This window comes from Amblyraja radiata, chromosome 33 (assembly GCF_010909765.2).
Source record: "Amblyraja radiata isolate CabotCenter1 chromosome 33, sAmbRad1.1.pri, whole genome shotgun sequence".
Lineage (NCBI taxonomy): Eukaryota > Metazoa > Chordata > Chondrichthyes > Rajiformes > Rajidae > Amblyraja > Amblyraja radiata.
In genome coordinates this window covers 28,453,968-28,477,099 of record NC_045988.1, presented here as the reverse complement: position 1 = coordinate 28,477,099, position 23,132 = coordinate 28,453,968, and the positions used below count along the sequence as shown (strand labels likewise).

The 23,132-nt window shown below is 45.3% G+C and overlaps 1 protein-coding gene across 4 annotated transcripts in view; it reads right to left on the bottom strand.

Moving 5' to 3' along the window:
- The window catches only part of nfrkb (nuclear factor related to kappaB binding protein), a 115,540-nt gene that overhangs the window by 49,053 nt on the left and 43,355 nt on the right, over positions 1 to 23,132 (bottom strand). For all 4 annotated transcript variants that reach the window (XR_004416762.1, XM_033049875.1, XM_033049876.1 and 1 more), the window contains exons 14-17: positions 20,629 to 20,672; positions 18,622 to 18,682; positions 16,639 to 16,813; positions 11,749 to 11,855 (exon numbers count right to left, since the gene is read on the bottom strand). Coding sequence is in view for 3 of the 4 variants with exons in the window: in XM_033049875.1 (XP_032905766.1) it covers positions 11,749 to 11,855; positions 16,639 to 16,813; positions 18,622 to 18,682; positions 20,629 to 20,672 (387 nt within the window). In the remaining variant the exon portion in view is untranslated. The remainder of the gene's footprint in view (positions 1 to 11,748; positions 11,856 to 16,638; positions 16,814 to 18,621; positions 18,683 to 20,628; positions 20,673 to 23,132) is intronic.

Sequence of the window (23,132 nt, the reverse complement as noted above, 5' to 3'; positions counted from 1 at the left end):
CCATTCAATCATGGCTGATCGATCTTTTCCTCTCAACTCCATTCTCCTGCCTTCTCCCCATAATCTCTAACACCCGTGCTAATCAAGAATCTATCAATCTCCGCCTTAAAAATATCCATTGAAGGCCTTCACAGACTTCTGTGGCAATGAATTCACCGTGGATTCACTATAGACAATAAACAATAGGTGCAGGAGTAGGCCATTTGGCCCTTCGAGCCAGCACCTCCATTCAATGTGATCATGGCTGATCATCCCCAATCAGTACCCCGTTCCTGCCTTCTCCCCATATCCCCTGACTCCGTTATTTTTATGAGCCCTATCTAGCTCTCTCTTGAAAGCATCCAGAGAACCTGCCTCCACCACCCTCTCTATGCTCTGACTAAATAAATTCCTCATCATCTCCTTTTATTCTGAGGCTGTGGCTTCTGGTCCTAGGCTCTCCCACTAGTGGAGGCATCCCCTCCACATCCCCTCCACATCCACTCTATCCAGGCCTGTCACTATTCAGTAAGTTTCAATGAGGTCCTCCCTCATCTTTCCAAACTCCAGTGAGTGCAGATCCAGTGCCATCAAACGCTTATCATCTGTTAGGTGGAGGGAGTTAGAGTTTAAAGGATGAGTTCCCAACTGTGGGAACTATGTATGTCAGAAGCCAAGTGGACCTGCCTAAAGACCCAAGCATTTCAAAGCCAGCTGTAGTTTGTTTCATTCCCCAGAACTCCCTCTATCCTCATCTACAGAGGCACAAACTCCCCCACCTCCTCACTGCAATGATTCCCCCATTGTTGGCTGGCACATTGGTTTACTGTGATCTAGAGGAATGGATTTACAACCTACAGACCCAAGTTCAATGGCAGATATGGAATTTAGTTTTAGTTAATCAAAAATGTCTTCAAAGATTGTGCTAATTCCTGATTCATTTGTGCTTTTCCTGGAACGAAGCTGGTTTGTTTGCAACTGTTGATACTCAGTGATGTGGCTGAACTAGCTCAGCACGTCACTCAGCAACAAGGGAATACAACTGACCCACCACCCAGTGTCACTCAATGGCACCTGCCTCACACATAGCAAAGTCCTCTTTGCAAATATCTGAGTTTGGTGTGTAAATTGGGAGAGCTAGTGGTCCACAGATTTTCCAGCTTGGCACTGTGGTATTCACAAGCAATACACCACGTGCCAGCTTACAACCTCACAATACCTCCATATGCCCGGTTTCTCTGGAAGAACAGAGCCAGTAGAGGAGCTCGCATGCTGTGAACAGGCAGCACTCATCAACATTGATACTAGACCCCTGGTCAAACATGGGCAGGGTAAGCACTTCTGATTTCCGTTCACTCTCATCATTCTGCTGATGAATGAGTGCTCCTCCATGTTGAACAGAATGTGCTCAGGGTGGGGAATTCAATATCCATGACCAGGGGTGGTTTGTATACTGACCGAGGTGTGAAAGACACAGCTGCCCGGACCGGCTCTGTGACAAGCAGACAGAACCAGCGTAAAGGTTAAACCTGCCTCTCTTACCGTCGCCAATCTACCTGCAACAGAGGTATCGGCCATTGATAGCATTGATGGAAGTTAGACAAAAATACTGGAGGAACTCAAGTGTGTGAGGCAGCATCTATGGAGAGAAGAAATAGGCGACGTTTCGGGTCAAGGCCCTTCTTCAGACTGAAGAAGGGTCTGGACCCAAAACGTCGCCTATGTCTTCTCTCCACAACAAGCCAGGCCTCGAGCCAATCTGTTCCAGAACAGCTACAGCACAGGCATCCAACCACATGGAAAACGGCCCAAGACTCACTTGCCTAAATAATTCAATCTGACCAACTTCTATCCAATTAGTCTTCTCTTAATAAAGTCAATTAGTTAAATCTTCATCAACAGATTCACAATCAGAATCTTTCTTCCAGGATAGAAATATCAAATACTAGAGCGCTGAGGTTTAAGGGGAGAGGGGCAACATTTAAAGGGGAAGTTTTTTTTACACAGTGGTTATTGGGTCCGAGAAAGCACTGCCAGGGGTGATGGTGGAGGTAGTTATGATAGAGATTTTTAAGAGGCTTTTGGATAGATACATACAGTGCATTCAGAAAGTATTCAGACCCCTTCACTTTTCCACATTTTGTTACGTTACAGCCTTATTCTAAAATGGATTAAATTCATTTTTTTAATCAGCAATCTACACACAATAGCCCACAATAAAAAAGTGAAAACAGGTGTTTAGAAATGTTTGCAAAATAATTAAAAATAAACAACTGAAATATCACATTTACATAAGTAGTCAGACCCTTTACTCAGTACTTTATTGAGTCACCTTTGGCAGTGATTACAACCTCAAGTCTTCTTGGGTATCACGCTACAAGCTTGGCACACCTGTATTTGGGTAATTTATCCCATTCTTCTCTGCAGATCCTCTCAAGCTCTGTCAGGTTGGATGGGGAGTGTCGATGCACAGCTATTTTCAGATCCCTCCAGAGATGTTCGATCGGGTTCATAGAAACATAGAAATTAGGTGCAGGAGTAGGCCATTCGGCCCTTCGAGCCTGCACCGCCATTCAATATGATCATGGCTGATCATCCAACTCAGTATCCCGTACCTGCCTTCTCTCCATACCCTCTGATCCCCTTAGCCACAAGGGCCACATCTAACTCCCTCTTAAATATAGCCAATGAACTGGCCTCGACTACCCTCTGTGGCAGGGAGTTCCAGAGATTCACCACTCTCTGTGTGAAAAAAGTTCTTCTCATCTCGGTTTTAAAGGATTTCCCCCTTATCCTTAAGCTGTGACCCCTTGTCCTGGACTTCCCCAACATCGGGAGCAATCTTCCTGCATCTAGCCTGTCCAAACCCTTAAGAATTTTATAAGTTTCTATAAGATCCCCTCTCAATCTCCTAATCTCCTAAGTTCAAGTCCGGGCTCTGGCCGGGCCACTTACGGACATTCACAGACTTGTCACAAAGCCACTCTTGTGTTGTCTTGGACGTGAGCTTTAGGTCGTTGTCCTGTTGGAAGGTGAACGTCTGCCCCAGTCCGAGGTCCTGAACGCTCTGGAGCAGGTTTTCATCAAGGATCTCTCTATGCTTTGGTCCGTTCATCTTTACCTCGATCCTGACTGGTCTCCCAGTTCCTACCGCTGAAAAACATCCCTACAGCATGATGCTGCCACCACAATGCTTCACCGTAGATATGGTATTGGCCAGGTGATGAGCGGTGCCTGGTTTCCTCCAGACGTGACACTTGGCATTCAGGCCAAAGAGTTCAATCTTGGTTTCATCAGGCCAGGGAATCTTGTTTAGGTGCTTTTGGCAAACTCCAAGCGGGCTGTCATGTGCCTTTAACTGAGGAGTGGCTACTGTCTGGCCACTCTACAATAAAGGCCTGATTGGTGGAGTGCTGCAGATATAGTTGTCCTTCTGGAAGTTTCTCCCATCTCCACAGAGGAACTCTGGAGCTCTGTCAGAGTGACCATCGGTTTCTTGGTCACCTCCCTGAATATGTTAGTAAGTCTCTATCCTAAGGCCCTTCTCCCCCAAATGCTCTGTTTGGCCAGGCTCTATGAAGAGTCCTGGTGGTTTCAAAGTTCTATTTAAGAATGACGGAGGCCACTGTGCTCTTCGGGACCTGCATTGCTCCAAAAAATGTTTTCCCCAGATCAACACAATCCTGTCTCGGAGGTCTACAGACAATTCCTTCGTCTTCATGGCTTGTTTTTTGCTCTGACATGCACTGTCAACGGTGGGACCTTATATAGACAGGTGTGTGCTTTTCCAAATCATGTACAATCAATTTAATTTACCACTTGTAGACTCCTATCAAGTTGTAGAAACATCTCAAGGATAATCAATGGAAACACGATGCACCAAAGCTCAATTTTAAGAGTCACGGCAAAGGGTCTGAATACTTACGTAAATGTGATATTTCAGTTATTTATTTTTAATTATTTTGCAATAATTACTAAACACCTGTTTACGCTTTTATATTATGAGGTATTGTGCGTAGATTGATGATAAAAAAAATGACTAACCAATTTTAGAATAAGGATGTAATGTAACAAAATGTGGAAAAAGTGAAGGGGTCTGAATACTTTCTCAATGCACTGTAGATATGCAGGGAATGGAGGGGAATGCATTATGTGCAGGCAAGTAATTTATCTTGGCATCATATTTGGCACAGACATTGTGGGCCGAAGGGCCTGTTCTTGTGCTGTAATGTTCTATGATCAGCTTCAACTGAATTCTCCACCACAGAAAGTAGCTGCATCCAAATAAATGGATAATCCAGAAGGAATTGGATATTAATATGAAGGCCAGAAGCATTGGGGTAAAGGGAGAAAGCTGGGACAGGGTACTAAATGTGGATCGGAGTGAATGTTAAAGATTTACAGAACCACACGGTGCACCAACTGCTGCAGTCGCTGCCTCAAAGGTCCAGACACCCAGGTTCAATCGCGACCTCCTGCACTGTGTGCACTTTGCATGGCCACTGACCAAGCCAGTTAGACCGCCATAAATTGCCCCACTGTGTAGCTGAGTGGTACAATCAAGTGGGGGATTGATGGGAATGTAGTGAGAATAAAATGGATTTGAGTAAAATTGAGTGTTTGGTGGTCAGCGGTGACCTGCCGAGGTGGGGTCGGGGGATGGGCCGGATCAGGAGGGGTGTAGGGGGTGGGTGTGATTGACCACTCTGCTGTACCTCTGACTGATGAATGGTGGAGCAGGCTGTAGGGGCTACATGGTCTGATCCTACTCCAGCTTTCTATGGCTCATTGGTGGAATGCCCATCCATTTGCCTGGACAAAAGCTGTGCCAACCACACTCAGAGCTTGAGAGCATCAGGATAAAGTTGGTTGTTTAACTGCCTTGGCATTCATTCCCTCCAACACTGGCATACAGCAGCTGTGAGCGATGCCTCCTTGAGAGTCAGGAGCGTTTGTCAAATGCACCAGGAACAATGACACTCCTACTTGTTGCAGCTTTACCGGCACATTAACGCAACAACACGACATATAAATAACCAATCAATAATACAATCATTTATCTGTAATACTCAGTGACCACACCAGAATAATGTGTAGTGCACCTTAAACAAAGTCCACAGTAGCCAGTTGCTGGGTGGGGCTGTGGTTAGGGAGGGTGCAGCATGGTTCAACAACCTTGTACACCACACGTTCTCGCTTCAGCTCCCGCCACTGCCTCTCCCTAACCACCACTTTCATCATTATGGGCACAAGGAAACACCACCACCCTCGGGCTCCCCACGAGTCCTGTGCCATCCTGACTTAGAAATACACCACCTCATCACAGAGAGGGGGGGGGAGAAAGAGAGAGGAGGAGAGAGAGAGAGAGAGGAGAGAGAGAGGGGGGGGAAGAGAGAGAGGGGGGAAGAGAGAGAGGGGGGAAGAGAGAGAGGGGGGAAGAGAGAGAGGGGGGAAGAGAGAGAGGGGGCAGAGAGAGAGGGGGGAAGAGAGAGAGGGGGGCAGAGAGAGAGGGGGGAAGAGAGAGGGGGGGGGGGGGGGGGGGGAGGGGGGGAAGAGAGGGAGGGGGGGAGAGAGAGAGGGGGGGGAGAGAGAGAGGGGGGGGAGAGAGAGAGGGGGGGGAGAGAGAGAGAGGGGGGGGGAGAGAGAGGGGGGGTGGAGAGAGAGGGGGGGGGAGAGAGAGAGGTGGAGAGAGAGGGGGGAGAGAGAGGGGGGGGGAGAGAGAGAGGGAGGGAGAGAGAGAGAGAGGGGAGAGAGAGAGTGGAGAGAGAGATAAGGGGGGAGAGAAGGGAAGAGAGAGTGTAGGGAGAGAGAGAGTGTGGGGAGAGAGAGTGTGGGGAGAGAGAGTGTTGGGGAGAGAGAGTGGGGGGGGGGGGGAGAGAGAGCGAGAGCGAGAGCGAGAGAGGGAAAAAAAAAAATTTGCTGCCTTGGCCATCTCTTCCTCTCCTACACCTGATAATTCAAGCCGCCATCTGAGAGAGAATCTGGCTCAGCTAGAACTCGAGTTCACGGAACTGAAACAAGCCCAGGCTAAGCAACGACTTAAAAAAGCTGAGGACGAAAAATGAGACTAACACCTCTGAGATGAAGAGAACCCTGGAAGAGCTCAGACAAGAAAACTGTCCACTCCATGCCCAAATAGCTAAAATGAAGGAGGATATGAATAAGCAGGGAAAAGAATTTGGCGAGCAGCTCCAGAATGTCAGGGACAATCACCCAGAAGTCCCAAAAGGGACATATGAAAAAACACAGAGCCCAGCTGCTGCTCGCTTTCCCCATGGCTGCTCCGACCTCACTGAGCTGCACTCAGCCCACCAATGCACCATTAGTGGACACCCCTTCTGTTACACAGCTTGCCTCAAGTACACACTCAACAGGCAACCCTCACCCTAGCCCCACCCAACCTCTTGCCCCCCAGTCTGAGGAGCAAAACCCCGCGGTGGTCCTACTGACTGATTCCAACGGGAAGTTTCTGGATCCCCAGAGGCTGTTTCCAGGTCGCCAGGTATTAGTCAAAAGGTGCAGCACCACAGACCAGGCAATGAGGGTCCTGAGCAAAGACACCATCGTGAACCCTCAACACCTTGTGATCCATACAGGCACGAATGACCTGCGCACCTTACGCCATCGTACTGCTGGGGCAATAACGAGGATGGTAGAAAAGGCCAGCAAGGAATTCCCTGAATCGAGGATTGTGATCTCTACCCTGCTGCCCAGGACAGATACCCCACCCCATGTGATTCACGATATCAACATGGAGATCAGCAGAGGATGTGCCACCCTCCCTAATGTCCAATTGGCCCACCACCCGACCATCGGTACATGGGACCTCCATGATGGAATACATCTAAACTGACAGGGGGTGAGGGTCTTCGCAAAGAACCTCAAATATACTGCCCTGGGACGTAACCTTCCCACCCCCTCTATCAATGGGAACCCAAGAGGACAATCTGGACTCCCTCCCCCCCACCATGTCAGGACCACCCGCCAAACTGTGAGGAGACAGAAAAGCCCAGTCAGGGCCGCGATTGCCCCCCGCTCATCACTCCAGCCACAGCCGCAGACCACCTCGGAGATGGGAGAGATCAGGCAGCTGCTGCACACCCTATGTTCCCATCTCCTATGTTAACAAAGGATACAAATATATAAACAGTCCCTTCCGAGTGACTGATAAAAACAGCATATGATTGCACTGAATTAGTACTGTGGATATTGTTGATATTAATATTAATACTGTTGATATTTATTATTAATATAGTTATTATTACTAGGTGGCAGTATGAGTCTGCCTTACCATGGTATACAAAACTGTACCTAACATTCCCCAATTATAGAAAAAACTAATGTTTTTGCACCTGTCCCACAAAATAGGTTTTATTTAAATTAAAAAAGAAAAGAATATAAATACAGAATAATTGAGTTCCTTCCATATAGGCTGCTGGAATATCCAGGGTCTCTACTCTTTAACCTTCGGGATGAAGACTTGGAACCCTGAGTTCCTAAAGTCTATAGAAGTCACTGTTATAATGATATTAACAGAAACATGGTATCGAAAGGATACGTTCATTCACTGTCCCTCAGGGTACCATGAAGTCATGGTGCCCTCAGTAAATACTACTGATATACATAAGGGCAGAACCTCCTGGGTGGTCTTGGTGTGGTACCCAGGAAGAACAAGACAGTCACATTATATCAATAAAACAGGGGAAATCACATATATGGTTGAAACTAGATTAAAAAATTGGAATAGCTGGAAAAGATATATATCTATGTGCCGCCTACAAACCCCCAATAGAATCGCCATATTTTGAAGAGGATATATTTGAAACTCTCCACAGGGAAATCAATCATTTCCAGGCCCAGGGAAATGTGCCACTATGTGGAGACCTGAATGCAAGGACCGGATGTAAACCCGATTCCATCGACCCACAGGGCAACAACCATGTGTTCGGTCAAGCCCCCTTGTATGTCACACCAACTATCATTAACCGGAACAACCTTGACTCTGAAATAAATAAAAGTGGTAGAGAGGTAGTGCATCTCTATCGAGCCTTGGGCCTGTACATAGTTAATGCTAAGCTCAGAGGGGACTCGCTGGGAAGGTTTACATATTCCTCAGCTCTTGGGTCTAGCGTGGTAGACTATGCAATTACTGACATAGACCCCTGCACTATCAGTGCATTCACTGTTAGGCAGCAGTCCCCTCTTTCAGACCATAGTCAAATCAAAGTGTACCTAAATTTTAGCTTGAACAGGAAATAAGGAACCCAGTAAGCTGTATAAACTAAATCAGACTTACAGATGGGCTTCAGATAGTGGAGATAAATTCATCATGGCCCTGAGCTCACCTGATCTCACAAACAAAATACTGAAATTCAAGACAAACCCATACAAGGTTACTAGAGATGGTGTAAATATGGCTATAAATGACATTAATATGATCTTTCACAAGGCATCCATCAAAGCTGACCTTGTGAAACAGAAGAGAAAAATTATCAAAAAACACAACCATGAAAAATGGTTCGACCATGAGTGTAAAAGTGTCAGAAAAGATCTGAGGAAAATATCGAACCAAAAACACCGTCAACCAAACAATCCAGACTTACGTATTAGATATAATGAAACTCTTAAAAGGTATAAACACACGATTAGGAACAAAAGACAAAATTACACTCACAAAAGACTTGAAGAAATTGAAAATTCCATAAAACAAAACTAATTTTGGGATATGTGGAATAACCTGAGCACAACAAAACTACAAACATTAACAATTCAAGACGGTGATATCTGGAGAGCACATTTCAAAAATCTATATAAAGACATCCAAATAAATAAAATAAACTCAAATTATTCTCATATCAAAGAAAAACTCCAAACACTAGAAACAGTAATTAAAGATTATCAAAACCCTCTTGATATCCCAATTACTTTGGAAGAACTGACCATAAAAATAAAATCTCTTCACTCAAACAAAGCCTGTGGTCCAGACAGCATTAAAAATGAAATGCTCAAGTACAGCACTCCGGAGATGCAGGACATAGTGCTTCGGCTGTTCAACATCATACTACGTTCAGGTTATTTCCCTGATATTTGGTGTCAAGGGCTTATTTAACCCATTTATAAGAGTGGAAACAAATTTGTCCCAAATAATTATTGTGGCATCTGTGTCAGTAGCTGCCTAGGGAAGTTATTCTGCAGTATCATAAATAACAGAATGCAGGATTTCCTTAACAAATACAATATTCTCAGTAAAAACCAAATTGGCCTCCTCCCAAAACACCGTACCACTGACCACATATATACCCTCCACACTCTATTTGTAAAACATGTACACCAAGAGAAAAATGGGAAAATATTTGCCTGTTTTATTGACTTTGAGAAAGCATTTGACTCTATTTGGCACGAAGGGCTCTATTACAAACTCCTCGGTTGTGGTATAGGAGGAAAGGTATATGACCTTATCAAATCAATGTATCTGAATAATAAATGTGGCGTTAAAATTGGGGACAAACGCACTGATCTCTTCGCCCAGAGAAGAGGCGTCCGGCAAGGCTGGAATCTGAGCCCAACACTGTTTAATGTATATATCAACGATTAGGCAGTATAGTTGGACCAGAGCACAGCGCCGGGCCTCTGTCTTCTGGACGGAGAGGTAAAGTCCCTGTTTTATGCGGATGACTTGGTTCTGCTGTCCCCCACAGAACAGGGACTGCAGCAACAGTTGGACCTACGTGATGAGTACTGCCAAAATTGGGCCCTGGCAGTAAATCTAAAGAAAACCAAATTTTTGGAATCATCTTAAATCTAGCCCCCCAGATACCCTCCAGTTTAAAGCCCTTCAAACACAAGAGGGGAGCCCAGAAAAGAGTTCCCTGTGTCAGTTGGTACTGAGACTAACTACCCCTATTCAGTTAAACCCTATCGTTAAACCCTGACCGGCCTCAGATCAATACTGACCCCCAATCATCAGTTGGAGTGAACCAAATTATCAAACAATGTAAAGAAACGTATTTGGATAAAGAAACCAAAAGGCAAAGCAGATTAGAATGTTACCGTGCCTTAAAAAGAGATTATAAATTGGCAGACTATCTCTCAACTGTTAGAGACATAAAGCAGAGACAGACCCTCACCAAATACAGGTTAAGTGACCACTATTTGGCAGTTGAAAAAGGAAGACAGAAGAGATTCTGGCAATCAAGAGAAAACAGAATATGCGGCCACTGTTTGACACATCAGGTTGAAACAGAGGTGCACTTCCTCCTAAAATGCAAAAAATTTGACAAAACAATGAAAGCAAAACTCAGTGTGGCAACCCCTGATTTTAAAGAAATAGATGATACATCAAAACTAAGAATAATCCTTGGCGAAGGAAATAAGGCACATCTTGGTGCACAATACGTAACAGCATGCCATAACCTGAGAGACGGTGAATGACCAACATGCACATATGTACGCACACACTAATTGACATTAACTGCCACTAAGAAATTAATATTGAATTGCTAAACTTGCTATTGTGTTGTACTGCTTACAGCTGCAAGAACGTGTAGCAATCAATAAAGGGCTATAGGCCTATTGCAAGTTTATGCACAGGGACATATCTATCCATGCACTGTATACTTGTGTTTATACTTATGCATTTTAAATAAGTATGTCATGTTTTATACTTTGGCAATATAACAATGTTTTTTTATCATGCCAATAAAGGTTTTAAATTAAAATTAAAAATTGAAATTGAAATTGAGAGAGACAGAGAGAGAGAGACAGAGAGAGAGACGAGGTTGAAACAGAGGTGCACTTCTAAAATGCAAAACAATTGACAAAACAAGGAAAGCATACTTTGACAAACTCAGTGTGGCAACCCCTGATTTTAAAGAACTAGATGATACATCAAAACTAAGAATAATCTTTGGCGAAGGAAATAAGGCACATCTTGGTGCACAATACGTAACAGCATGCCATAACCTGAGAGACGGTGAATGACCAACATGCACATAAGTACGCACACACTAATTGACATTAACTGACACTAAGAAATTAATATTGAATTGCTAAACTTGCTATTGTGTTGCACTGCTTACAGCTGCAAGAACGTGTAGCAATCAATAAAAGGCTATAGGCCTATTGCAAGTTTATGTACAGGGACATATCTATCCATGCACTGTATACTTGTATTTATACTTATGCATTTTAAATATGTACGTCATGTTTTATACTTTGGCAATATAACAATGTTTTTTTTTATCATGCCAATAAAGTTTTTTAAATTGAAAATTGAATTGAATTGACAGAGACAGGGAGACAGAGAGACAGAGAGAGAGAGGCATAGAGAGAGACAGAGAGAGAGACAGCGAGCGAGAGGGGGGGGGTGAGAGTGAGAGTGAGAGAGAGAGAGAGAGAGAGAGAGAGAGAGAGAGAGAGAGAGAGAGAGAGAGAGAGAGAGAGAGAGAGAGAGGGAGAGAGAGAGAGAGAAAGAGAGAGAGCATGAGAGACCTTACATAGGAAATGGAAGCAAGACTAAGTCATCAGGCCCCCTGAACCTATCAGAGCATTCATCAAGATCGTGGGTGATCTTCAACCTCAGTGTTATATCCAAAGAGGTTAGAGGACGTGCAGCAAGCTACACATCCTCCCCGCTCCCCCTGTGGATTCACAGCTCCTCCATTCACCGTGTTTAACTCCACATCACCACAATTCTCCTCCTGGCCTCTGTGCTACTCTCAATTCTGAACTCAAACAGCATGCACAGTCTGCCTTTCAGCTTCTCCTTACCTGGGCATTGGTGACCTCAGGAGCCAGGAACTGGGAGTCCTTCAGCAGCTCACAAATCTCTGCGCGAGTCCCTTCCCCGTTTGGCAGCCGGGCGGCAGCATCTCGCACTGTGGGACAGCAATGTACAGAGATGTGATGTAGAGGGTGTAGGTTAGACACATCTTGTCTTCACTGACAGGATCTGTGTAGGTTTACAGAATCCGAGCATCACGGCACGGAGAAATGCCCGTTGCATCGACGCGGACCAAGAAGCCCATCTACACTAATCCAATTTACCTGCATTTGGTCTATCGCTCTGAACCTTTCCTATCCATGTACCTGTCCTATTTTTGTTAAATGTTATATATGTATCCAACGTTACCACTTCCCCTGGCAGTCCATTCCATCTCCCCAAGCTGTGTGAAAAGTTTGCCCCTCGGATTCCCTTTTACCTTAAGCCTGCGCTCTCTTGTTTTTGACTACCCTACCCCAGCAAAGAAATCTATTTCAGCCAAGCTCCTCATAATTTTGAGCCTCTCCAAAGTCACCACTAAACTTCCTTTGCTCAGTCCCAGCTAACCCCGTCTCTCCTAACTCAAACTCTCCAGTCCTGGCAACATTTCTTTGTAACTTCTTCCATCTACACCATCCCTAGTTTAATTGCATCCCCATTACATTCTCTTCCTAGTCATTAATATGACAGACAGCGGGGGACCCTGCAGAGATCCCTGCCGCACACTGCCCATCACACACCTCCAGTCCACTGTCATCTTTTGCCTCCAACCACCAAGCCAATTTTGTACAGAGAAAGGTTGAATAAGTTAGGTCTTTATTCTCTGGAGCGCAGAAGGTTAAGGGGGGACTTGATAGAGGTCTTTAAAATGATGCGAGGGATAGACAGAGTTGATGTGGACAAGCTTTTCCCTTTGAGAATAGGGAAGATTCAAACAAGAGGACATGACTTCAGAATTAAGGGACAGAGGTTTAGGGGTAACATGAGGGGGAACTTCTTTACTCAGAGAGTGGTAGCGGTGTGGAATGAGCTTCCAGTGGAAGTGGTGGAGGCAGGTTCGTTGGTATCATTTAAAAATAAATTGGATAGGCATATGGATGAGAAGGGAATGGAGGGTTATGGTATGAGTGCAGGCAGGTGGGACTAAGGGAAAAAAGTTGTTCGGCACGGACTTGTTGGGCCGAGATGGCCTGTTTCCGTGCTGTAATTGTTATATGGTTATATGGTTATATGGTACCAAATTTGCTATCCCATCCTGGATGATAGGTAATTTTAACTTGCTGATGGAGTTCTCTGATGAAGTTAATAGCAGGACAGACAGACAGAGGGGAGGCTATAGATGTTGTTTACCTAGATTTTCAGAAGGCCTTCGATAAGGTACCACACGTCAAAGGGGAGATGAGAGTCCATGGTATTAAAGGGAAGATACTAGCATAGATAGTGGGTTGGCTGGATGGCAGAAGGCAAAGAGATGCAATAAAAGGCGCTTTTTCAGGTTGGCTGCCAGTGACTAGTGGAGTTCCACAAGTGTCGGTGCTGAGCCTGCTTATCTTCACGTTGTTGATTTATGATTTGGATAAGGGGATTGAGGGCTTTGTGGCCATGTTTGCAGATGATGCTAAGTTGGTGGAGGCGCATTCAGTGTAGAGGAAGCAAGGACTGCAGAAGAACTTGGGCAGGTTAGGAGATAAGTGGCAGATGAAATTCAGTGTAGCAAAGTGCAGAGTCATGCATTTTGGTAATAAGAATAAAGGCGTAGATTATTTTCTAAATGGAGAGAGAATCCATAAATCGGAGGCACAAAGGGACTTGAGAGTTCTGGTGCAGGACTCCAAAAAAGTTAATTTGCAAGTCGAATCGGTAGTAAGGAAGGCAAATTCCATGCTAGCATTTATATCAAGACTGGAATACAAAAACAGAGATGTAATGCTGAGGCTCTATAAGGCGCTGGTCAGGCCGCACTTGGGAGGATTGTGAGCAAATTTGGGCCCCATATCTGAGGAAGGATGTGCTGGCTCTGAAGAGGGTTCTTGGTTCTTGGTTACTTGGTTACTTGGTCCTCCAAAATATTCCAAATGGAATTTAAACTGGAGGTGGTGAAGGGAGTGATTAAGCCAGAAAGGGTTATTGGGAAGAAAGTGCTACTTTAAATTTAGTTGCATCTGGTTGGGTAACTATAGTTTGGTGGAGATTATTCCATGCTTTAATTGTGCGGGGGAAGAACGAATTGCTCTATACATCTGTCTTTGTAGCTGGGATCACAAATTGGATCGAATGCCCTCGTCTGCTCCTAATTGGTTTGGGTTTGGTGTAGGTCTTGTAATCTATGTCGAGCTGACCATTTAACATTTTGTAAAAACAGGTCAAACGGTGAGCTTCACATCTATCTTGGAGAGGGTTCCACCCCAGAGAATTCAGAAGTTTGGTGACACTCGCTTCTCTCTCATAGGTTTGATGGAAGAAATGTTTATATTTGTGTATGGGTCCCAAGCTGCAACTGCGTAGTCCAAATGAGGTCTAACGAGGGTGAAGTATAGCTTCTCCTTGACAGAAGTTGAACAATGATGAAAGTTGCATCTCAGAAAGTTTAGGACACCTGTTGCTTTCACCGTTGCATGATGAGTCTGACCATTCCAACGCAGATCATTCTGCAATTTGATGCCAAGATACTTGGTTTGTTCGGATTCTTCAAGGGTGGCACCAAGTATATTGTAAGATGTTTCGCCTGGATTCCTTTCTGGTGACACGCATAGTTTCACATTTGGAAGGGTTGAACTGCATGCCCCATTGTTGTGACCACTCAACCATAGTATCGAGATCCTTTTGGAGAGCATCTTCATCATCAGCTGACTTAATTGGACGGTACAGCAAACAATCATCAGCGAATAGTCTGGTCGTACTTGCGACTTTTTCATGGATGTCATTTATGTAAAGCAAAAATAGGTGTGGGCCAAGTACTGTGCCCTGAGGTGTACCACTCAACACTGGATGCCAATTGGAGCTCTTTCCCTTCTCACACACGCTGAAGACGTTTTGTCAGGAAACTGGAAATCCATCGTTTCGTGTTGGAACGAATACCATAGAAGTCAAGCTTCCGAAGCAGTCTCTGGTGTGGGATGACATCAAATATATTAGAAAAGTCCAGCACAACTAAATCCGTGATGACGTTACTATCAAGGTGCTTGGCCAGGTCATTTGTCGTCAGGATAAGCTGAGACTCGCATGATCTATGCCTCCTAAATGCATGTTGGTTGTCAGCAAGAATGTTATGTTTGCTCACGTGTCGCATCGGATTACTATCAATTAAATGCTCCAGCAATTTGCAGCAAGTACTTGTAAAATGAAACAGGACGATAATTCGCTGGGTTGGTGGTTGAACCCTTCTTAAAGAGAGGAGTGATGTTAGCCTTCCTCCAATCCAGCGGAACATCACCTGAGTCAAGCGATTGTTGGAAAATGAACTGCAAAACTGGAGCCAGTTCTTCGGCTGCGATCTTGAGGGCTTGATTCTGTATCTGATCTGGTCCAATTGCTTTTGTGGTATTGCTGTTGAGCAATAACTTCTTGACACCTTCAACCTCAATTTTACTAGCAGGCATATCAGCATATGGGCTGGGCGGTAGGACCAGAAATGATGAAGGCTCCACATCTTCCCGGGTGAAAACGTGTTGAAATTGGTTTGCAAAAGCTTTTGCTTTCAGAGGAGGTTTAGAAGAATGATTTCAGGAATTAATGGGTTAGCATATGATGGGCACTTGACAGTACTGGGCCTCTACTCGCTGGAGTTTAAAACGTTGAGGGGGGACCTCAAGTAAAATTACAGAATAATGAAAGGCATTGAGTGGATGTGGAAAGGATGTTTCCACTGGTGGGCTAGGGGGTCATAGGCTCAGAATTAAAGGGCGCTCTTTTAGAAAGGAGGTGAGGAGGAACTTCTTTAGTCAGAGGGTAGTTAATCTGTGGAACTCATTGCCACAGAGGGCTGTGGAGGCCAAGTCAGTGGATATTTTTAAAGCAGAGATAGACAACTTCTTGATTAGAACACGGTGTCAAGGGTTATGGGGAGAAGGCAGGAATATGGGACTAGGAGGCAGAGATTAGCCATGATTGAATGGCGGAGTAGACTCGACGAGCCGAATGGCCTAATTCTACTCCTATAACGTGATCAAGGTCACCATGCAGCAATCAATTTTCATTCAGATATGCTGAAATCCCCTCATCTCCAAACATAATCAGCTATGTTACAAACAGTGACCCACAGCCCCAAGATACAGCTTCCTCCAAGGACATTTTCCTGTCCCTTCATCCACTCCCTGCTACATCCTACTGCCACATAGGAATCTCTGAATCAAATACAAGCCCAGTCAGACTGTGGTCAAAATGGCTTATTCCCACGCTAACTATCCTCACCTTAGACCTTTCACTCTGGCAATTGTTTTAAAGTTTCCCTCCATACACTTTTGTTTCTACTTGGACAAAATTCATAGACATAGAAAATAGGTGCAGGAGGGAGGCCATTTGGCCCTTCGAGCCAGCACCGCCATTCATTGTTATCATGGCTGATCATCCACAATCAGTAACCCGTGCCTGCCTTCTCCCCATACCCCTTAATTCCGCTAGCCCCTAGAGCACTATCTAACTCTCTTTTCATCCAGTGAATTGGCCTCCACTGCCTTCTGTGGCAGAGTCCAGCAACAAAAGTTCAACGTTAACCTTTCATCAAAACGTCAGCTTGCTTCTGCTCTGGCCACCTCTTCAATCTCCTCAGCAGTCACCTGATTTCCTCCTGGGAGCTATCATTTTGAATAGTTATAGCAAGATGATTTTTCACACAATTTTACATGAATCTAACTGACCTCCCTTGTCTCCAGTTTTGAAATCTAGTGTCAGAGTCTCACCCAAGGACAGAATGGTGACATAGGCTGGCCGGTCAGACCGCAGCAGAGAGTGCTCCCGTGCCTTGTTGAGCGAAGGATCCTTGTCAAACACTCCTTTCACCGGGCCTACAACAGAGTCAAAACCGTGCATGCGGAAGGTGAAGGCCTTGTGGGGCTGGCTGTATCGCTGGCGCTCCTGTGGAGAAAAGACAGGGTGTCAGTGAAACAGACTGAACGAAGCTCGAGATCCCCACGCTGCGTTCACAAGACAGAGGAAACAAAGGGATGTTGGTTCTCTGAAGGCTGACCAACGCTGCTGCAATGACCAGACGTATCGGAGTCATGGAGCTGTAGTATTGAAATGGGCTCTGCTGCCCAACTCATCCATGCTGAGCAAGTTGGCATTCTGGGTGAGTCTCATTGGCCCATGTCCCTCTCAACCCTTCCTATCCATATATCTGTCCAAACTACTTTTGAAAGGACACGTTTTGTTTATGGGTGCAGACGTTATTGACAATGCAGACAATTCACATTACTCCTAAATGAGTTCAATCATAGCTTGGGAATATCTTTAAGGTAAAAGGGGCAGTTTAAAGTAGATGCAATGGAGTTTGGTGGGTGCCTGGAACATACTGCGTGGGGTGGTGGTTGAGGCAATACCCAATGCCCAGAAATCTACACGACAGTCGTCAGGTCACTTTATTTATACTAGAATTAGGGCAAACAAAAATAACTATCTACAGTCACTATATCCATGGACTATCCCAGAGTGGAACATCCTTCCTGACACCACCAGATGTGCACCAACCTTGTCACAGCTCGACAACTTGGACATGCATCATCTCACCAAACTTGCTCACATAAACATCTAAATAACCTTTTTGCAACCAATGCCCATGCGAGCGTAGCCTGCACGAGATAGTCCAGCTGTTGGCAGTTGTGCAGAAGCAGAAGAGGCAGAAAGAATAAGGCGTTTAAGAGGATTTTATAAAAGCACATGGACATGCAGGGAACAGAGGGATATGGATCACGGGTAAACAGAAGAGATTAGTCTAACATGGTATCATGTTCGGCATGGACATTGTGGGCTGAAGGGCCTGATCTTATGCTGTACTGTTCCATGTTAATCTCAGTAGAGCTGTAGCACACACTGAGAGGGAGGAAGTGGCAGAATGGTTGATCCTGGTGGGATACATGCAGGCAGCTGAGGGAGGTTACAAGAGGATGTGTCATGCTCAGAATCTTGTTACGATGCAGGGGACACTAGAGAACTGAAATATGGCAAATATTACATACAACCTTTTTTAAAATGGCTTGAGGCTACATGGAGGTCATTGGAATTAAAAGGGCAATGACTGCATTGATGATAAATTAGCTTAAAGACAGAAAGCAGAGTACTGTGATAAATGGTCAATAACAGAAAGTGGTGATTCTAGGGTCAGAGCCATCCAGCACAGAAACTGGCCCTTTGACCCACCTCATCCATCCTGACCTTTGTTACAAGTTTACTTTTCCAACATTAGGACTGTACCCGTCTATGCTTTGCCTTTTTGTCTCTGTCTAAATGCATTGTAAACCTAGCCACATAATGCTGGGATTATTTCCAAAAGTTGCAGGGTAAAATGTAGAGATTTCCACAAAGCTTGGCAGTGTGATAAACAGTGAGAATAGGTGGAAAAGTAAAGTCGAGGCTGTCAGGATGGGCAGACGGGAGAATGTGCAGCATACACGTGAGAAGAGCAACACTTTGTGACAATGTCAGTAAAATGGCAGTTCTGAAGAGTTTGCAGCCAGGCCGAGGGCCAGTGTACATGCACATAAATCCCTGGAAGTAGCACGTTACCAGAGTAAGTAGTACAGCATATAGGCATTCACAACCAGAGAGGATACAAAGCATGAGCCTGGACATACATTCATTTGTCGGTCTTGTTTCTGAGACTATGGAAAGATGGGGATGTAGAATAATGAGGCATCACTCAGGCCACGGCACAGAGGTTTCCTCACCTGTTCCTGAAAGACCCGTTTTTCATCTCCAGTGCTGGGTCTCACAACGTAGTCTGTCCGCCTATGGTTAAACAAACAGCACCAGTCACTAACCCAAACTGCCCTGCTCACCAGATCAGAGCCCCAAGACATAACGAGCCTCTACATCATCCCTCCTCTGCTCCCGCAATTACGGCAAAACACAGGTAAAAGTTGTGGACACTGCCCGGTCCCTCACGGGTACTGACCACCCCACCATCCAAGGGATTTATAGGAGTCGCTGCCTCAGAAAGGCAGACAGCATCATCGGAGACCTACACCACCCTGGCCACACACTCATCGGGTAAAAAATGCTGGAGCCTGAACATGGGAACATCCAGGTTGAGGAACAGTTTCTTCCCTACAGCCATCAGGCTATTAAACACTACCACCTCCAAATAAACTCTGAACTACATAGACTTGGCAGCATTGGTTTTGTCTTTTTACACTATTAATGCTTGCTTGTTTTATGTGTATGGATATTGAACGTTGTGTTGTTTACAGAGTACTATGTTTACATATCTGTTGTGCTGCTGCAAGTAAGAATTTCATTGTTCTGTTTGGGACATCAGACAATAAAACACTTGACTTTCGACTCACTGGTGCTTTGAAAATCCACCTCTGATGAATGGCAATCCAGCTGAAGGAAGGCCTGGCCTGCTGGTTTGACCAATTATGCAGGTGATACAATGTGCCCAGTATATTCATCCAATGGTGTGAGGAAGTGTAAAACTGTGGTCATCCACAGTGCTGGACAATACCAATCATGGCCACTGCTTCACCATGTGCTGTTTCCCAAATTCCCATTGCTTGTTCCCTTTTGCACAATCTAGTGTCATTTATAGCCCATTCAGTACACACCGACTACTGATCACCCATTCACACTAGTTCTATGGGATTCCACATTATCATCCACTCCACTAGGAGCAATTTAGAGGCCCATTAACCTACAGACTGGCATGTCTTTGGGATGTTGGAGGAAACCCACATGGTCAAAGGGAGAACGCACAAATTCCACACAGACAGCACCCAATGTCAGAATCGAACCGAGATCTCTGCCACTGAGGCAGCAGTTCTATCAGCTGCACCACTATGCTGAAACCTACCGGACTCTCTCGATTTATCATATAATTGTACCATTTAACCTCTCAAAACAATTGAATTAAAAGAGCGTTTTACTAATAATTGCTATGACATTCCACAGGCGAGAAGATTCTGTCAGCCCAGCAGCAACGTCTAAGTGTGCTGGACTAATGGAGGTTGACTGCAGTCCACAGCCCACCAGCTAACCATGGCTCAATATTTCAGCCATTACATCAAATCATCTTGCCCAACTGGTTTCATATCAAGAGAACAGTAAGACTATTAAACTCATCTCCTGTATCTCAGCAATTCAAACTGTAAATCGTACATGGATAAACAAAGGACAAATATTGCTTTGATGTGACAGTACATTCTTCTGGTTTACAAGGTTAATTCCCGGGATGGTGGGACTGTCATATGCTGAGAGAATGGAGCAGCTGGGCTTGTATACTCTGGAATTTAGAAGGAGGAGAGGGGATCTTATTGAAACATATAAGATTATTAAGGGTTTGGACACGCTAGAAGCAGGAAACATGTTCCCGATGTTGGGGGAGTCCAGAACCAGGAGCCAGTTTAAGAATAAGGGGTAAGCCATTTAGAACGGACATGAGGAAACACTTTTTCACAGAGAGTTCTGAGTCTGTAGAATTCTCTGCCTCAGAGGGCGGTGGAGGCCAGTTCTCTGGATACTTTCAAGATAGAGCGAGATAGGGCTCTTAAAGATAGCGGAGTCAGTGGATAGGGGAATATTGATCACATTAAATGGCGGTGCCGGCTCGAAGGGCCGAATGGCCGACTCCTGCACCTATTGTTTATTGTTCCACATCATTGATAACATTACAAACGTCGACCCATTGCAGAATCCCTTCAGACTCCTAAACCCATGATCAATGTACAAGTACTTACACCCTTGGCGTTGGAGGTGCGATGTCTTGAAGCTCATCAGATTCCTGCAAGCGCATGTGAAAGAGAGAGAGAAGCAATGAATCAGTCACTGTTGCTTTACAAAACCCATTTGACGGCAATCAAAGCACTGGCTTGCATGCGATGAGAACTAGAACCTCAAGACAACAAACAAAAATTGAAGAGAACACTATATATTTAATCAAGAGAAAAGCAAACTGACACAGATCGGGAGTAATATAGTTAAGGATAGAAACAGCAAAAAAAAGAGCTAACGTTTTAATTGAATGAGGCTCTGCATTTTATTCTGATCAGTAATCCAGGTTGAATTTGATAACCAGGCCAACAGATGGCAGAGGGTAGTATCTGGAGCTGTATTTTTCAGACTGTGCAATGATGAATAAGCCATTCCACAGGAAGCAATGCTGGGATCAACAGAGCTCTTTGAAAAGGTTGATACAGACTGGGGAAGGGTGCCAACCCAAAACGTCACTTGTCCTTGTTCTCCAGAGATGCTGCCTGACCCGCTGAGTTACTCCAGCACTCTGTGTAACGTCACCTGTCCATGTTCTCCAGGGATGCTACCTGACCCGCTGAGTTACTCCAGCACTCTGTGATACATCATCTGTCCATGTTCTCCAGGGATGCTACCTGACCCGCTGAGTTACTCCAGCACTCTGTGAAACGTCACCTGTCCATGTTCTCCAGGGATGCTACCTGACCTGCTGAGTTACTCCAGCACTCTGTGATACATCATCTGTCCATGTTCTCCAGGGATGCTACCTGACCCACTGAGTTACTCCAGCACTGAGTCGTTTGAAGATGTCCATGGTTTAGACACGGTGCGCAGGATAAAATTGCCAAATCTGCAGATTGTGCAAAGTTTGCGAGTCTGATAAACAGCAAGGACAATGGTGACAAACTGACAGGTTGGCAGAATGTAAGGTTAGTGAAGATGAAATTGAAAACCAGGCTGTGTGCAGTGAGACATCTTGCCAGGAAGAACATGGGGTGACAATAAAGATTAAATGGAGCAGATTCAAAGGGAATGTGGCAACAGAGGGATAGGGTTTATTTTGCATAAACGCCTGGAATTGATTGAGAGCATTTCAGAGGAGTGTTTAATAAAGTGCTGGAAGAACTCAGCAGGTCAGGCAGCATCTGTGGAGGGAATGTTCTGACAATGCTTAGGGTTGGTACAGTGCTTCAGACTGATTGAGTAAGGGGGATGAATGATGTTTCTGTGCTGCATTGTTCTATGTAACCCAGCCTATGTCTACATCATTGACATTTTCAATTCTCAAACCTGTGCACCAATTGCAGCTGTAACTTGCCGGCAAAGTTGTTTCCCCAGTCTGTTCTCACCAAATTACGCTCTGTGTTATTTATTAAATCCAATCAAATTGTCCTGGCTTTGGCTCCTCCAATACACCATCTGGTGCAGTACATTATCGTTTCTTTGGCTGATATTGCCGCCACGCCCCTCTTTCTCATAATCAAATCCTTCTAGAATACCTAGTCTGTAGGAAAGATCTGCAGATGCTGGTTTAAATTAAAGGTAGACACAAAATGCTGGAGTAACTCAGCGGGACAGGCAGCATCTCTGGAGAGAAGGAATGAGTGACGTTTCGAGTCGAGACCCTTCTTCAGACTGATGTCAGGGGAGTGGGCGGGACAGAGATAGAATGTAGTCGGAGACAGTAAGACTGGTGGGAGAACTGGGGAGGGGATGGAGAGAGAGGGAAAGCAAGTGCTATTTGAAGTTAGAGAAGTCACTGCTGGGGTGTAAGCTGCCGAAGCAAAATATGAGATGCTATTCCTCCAATTTGCACTGGGCCTCATTCTGACAATGGAGGAGGCCCAGGACAGAAAGATCAGATTGGGAATGGGAGGGGGAGTTAAAGTGCTGAGCAACCGAGCGATCAGGTAGGTTAAGGCGGACTCAGCGGAGGTGTTCAGCGAAATGATGGCCGAGCCTGCTCTTGGTCTCGCCAATGTGCAGAAGTTGACACCTGGAACAGCGGATATAGTAGATGAGGTTGGAGGAGGTGCAAGTGAACCTCTGCCTCACCTGAAAAGACTGTTGGGGTCCTTGGATGGAGACGAGGGGGAAGGTAAAGGGACAGGAGTTGCATCTCCTGCAGTTGCAAGGGAAAGTACCTGGGGAGGGGGTGGTTTGGGTGGGAAGGGACAGGTTGACCAGGGAGTTGCGGAGGGAACGGTCTCTGCAGAAAGCAGAAAGGGGTGGAGATGGGAAGATGCGGCCAGTTGTGGGATCCCGTTGGAGGTGGCGAAAGTGTTGGAGGATTATTTGCTGTATGTGACGGCTGATGGGGTGGAAGGTGAGAACAAGGGGGACTCTGTCCTTGTTGCAAATATGAGGAGGGGGAGCAAGTGCCGAGCTCCGGGATATTGAGGAAACCCTAGTGAGAGCCTCATCTATAATGGAAGAGGGAAACTCCCGTTTCCTAAAGAATGAGGACATCTCCGATGATCCAGTATGGAAA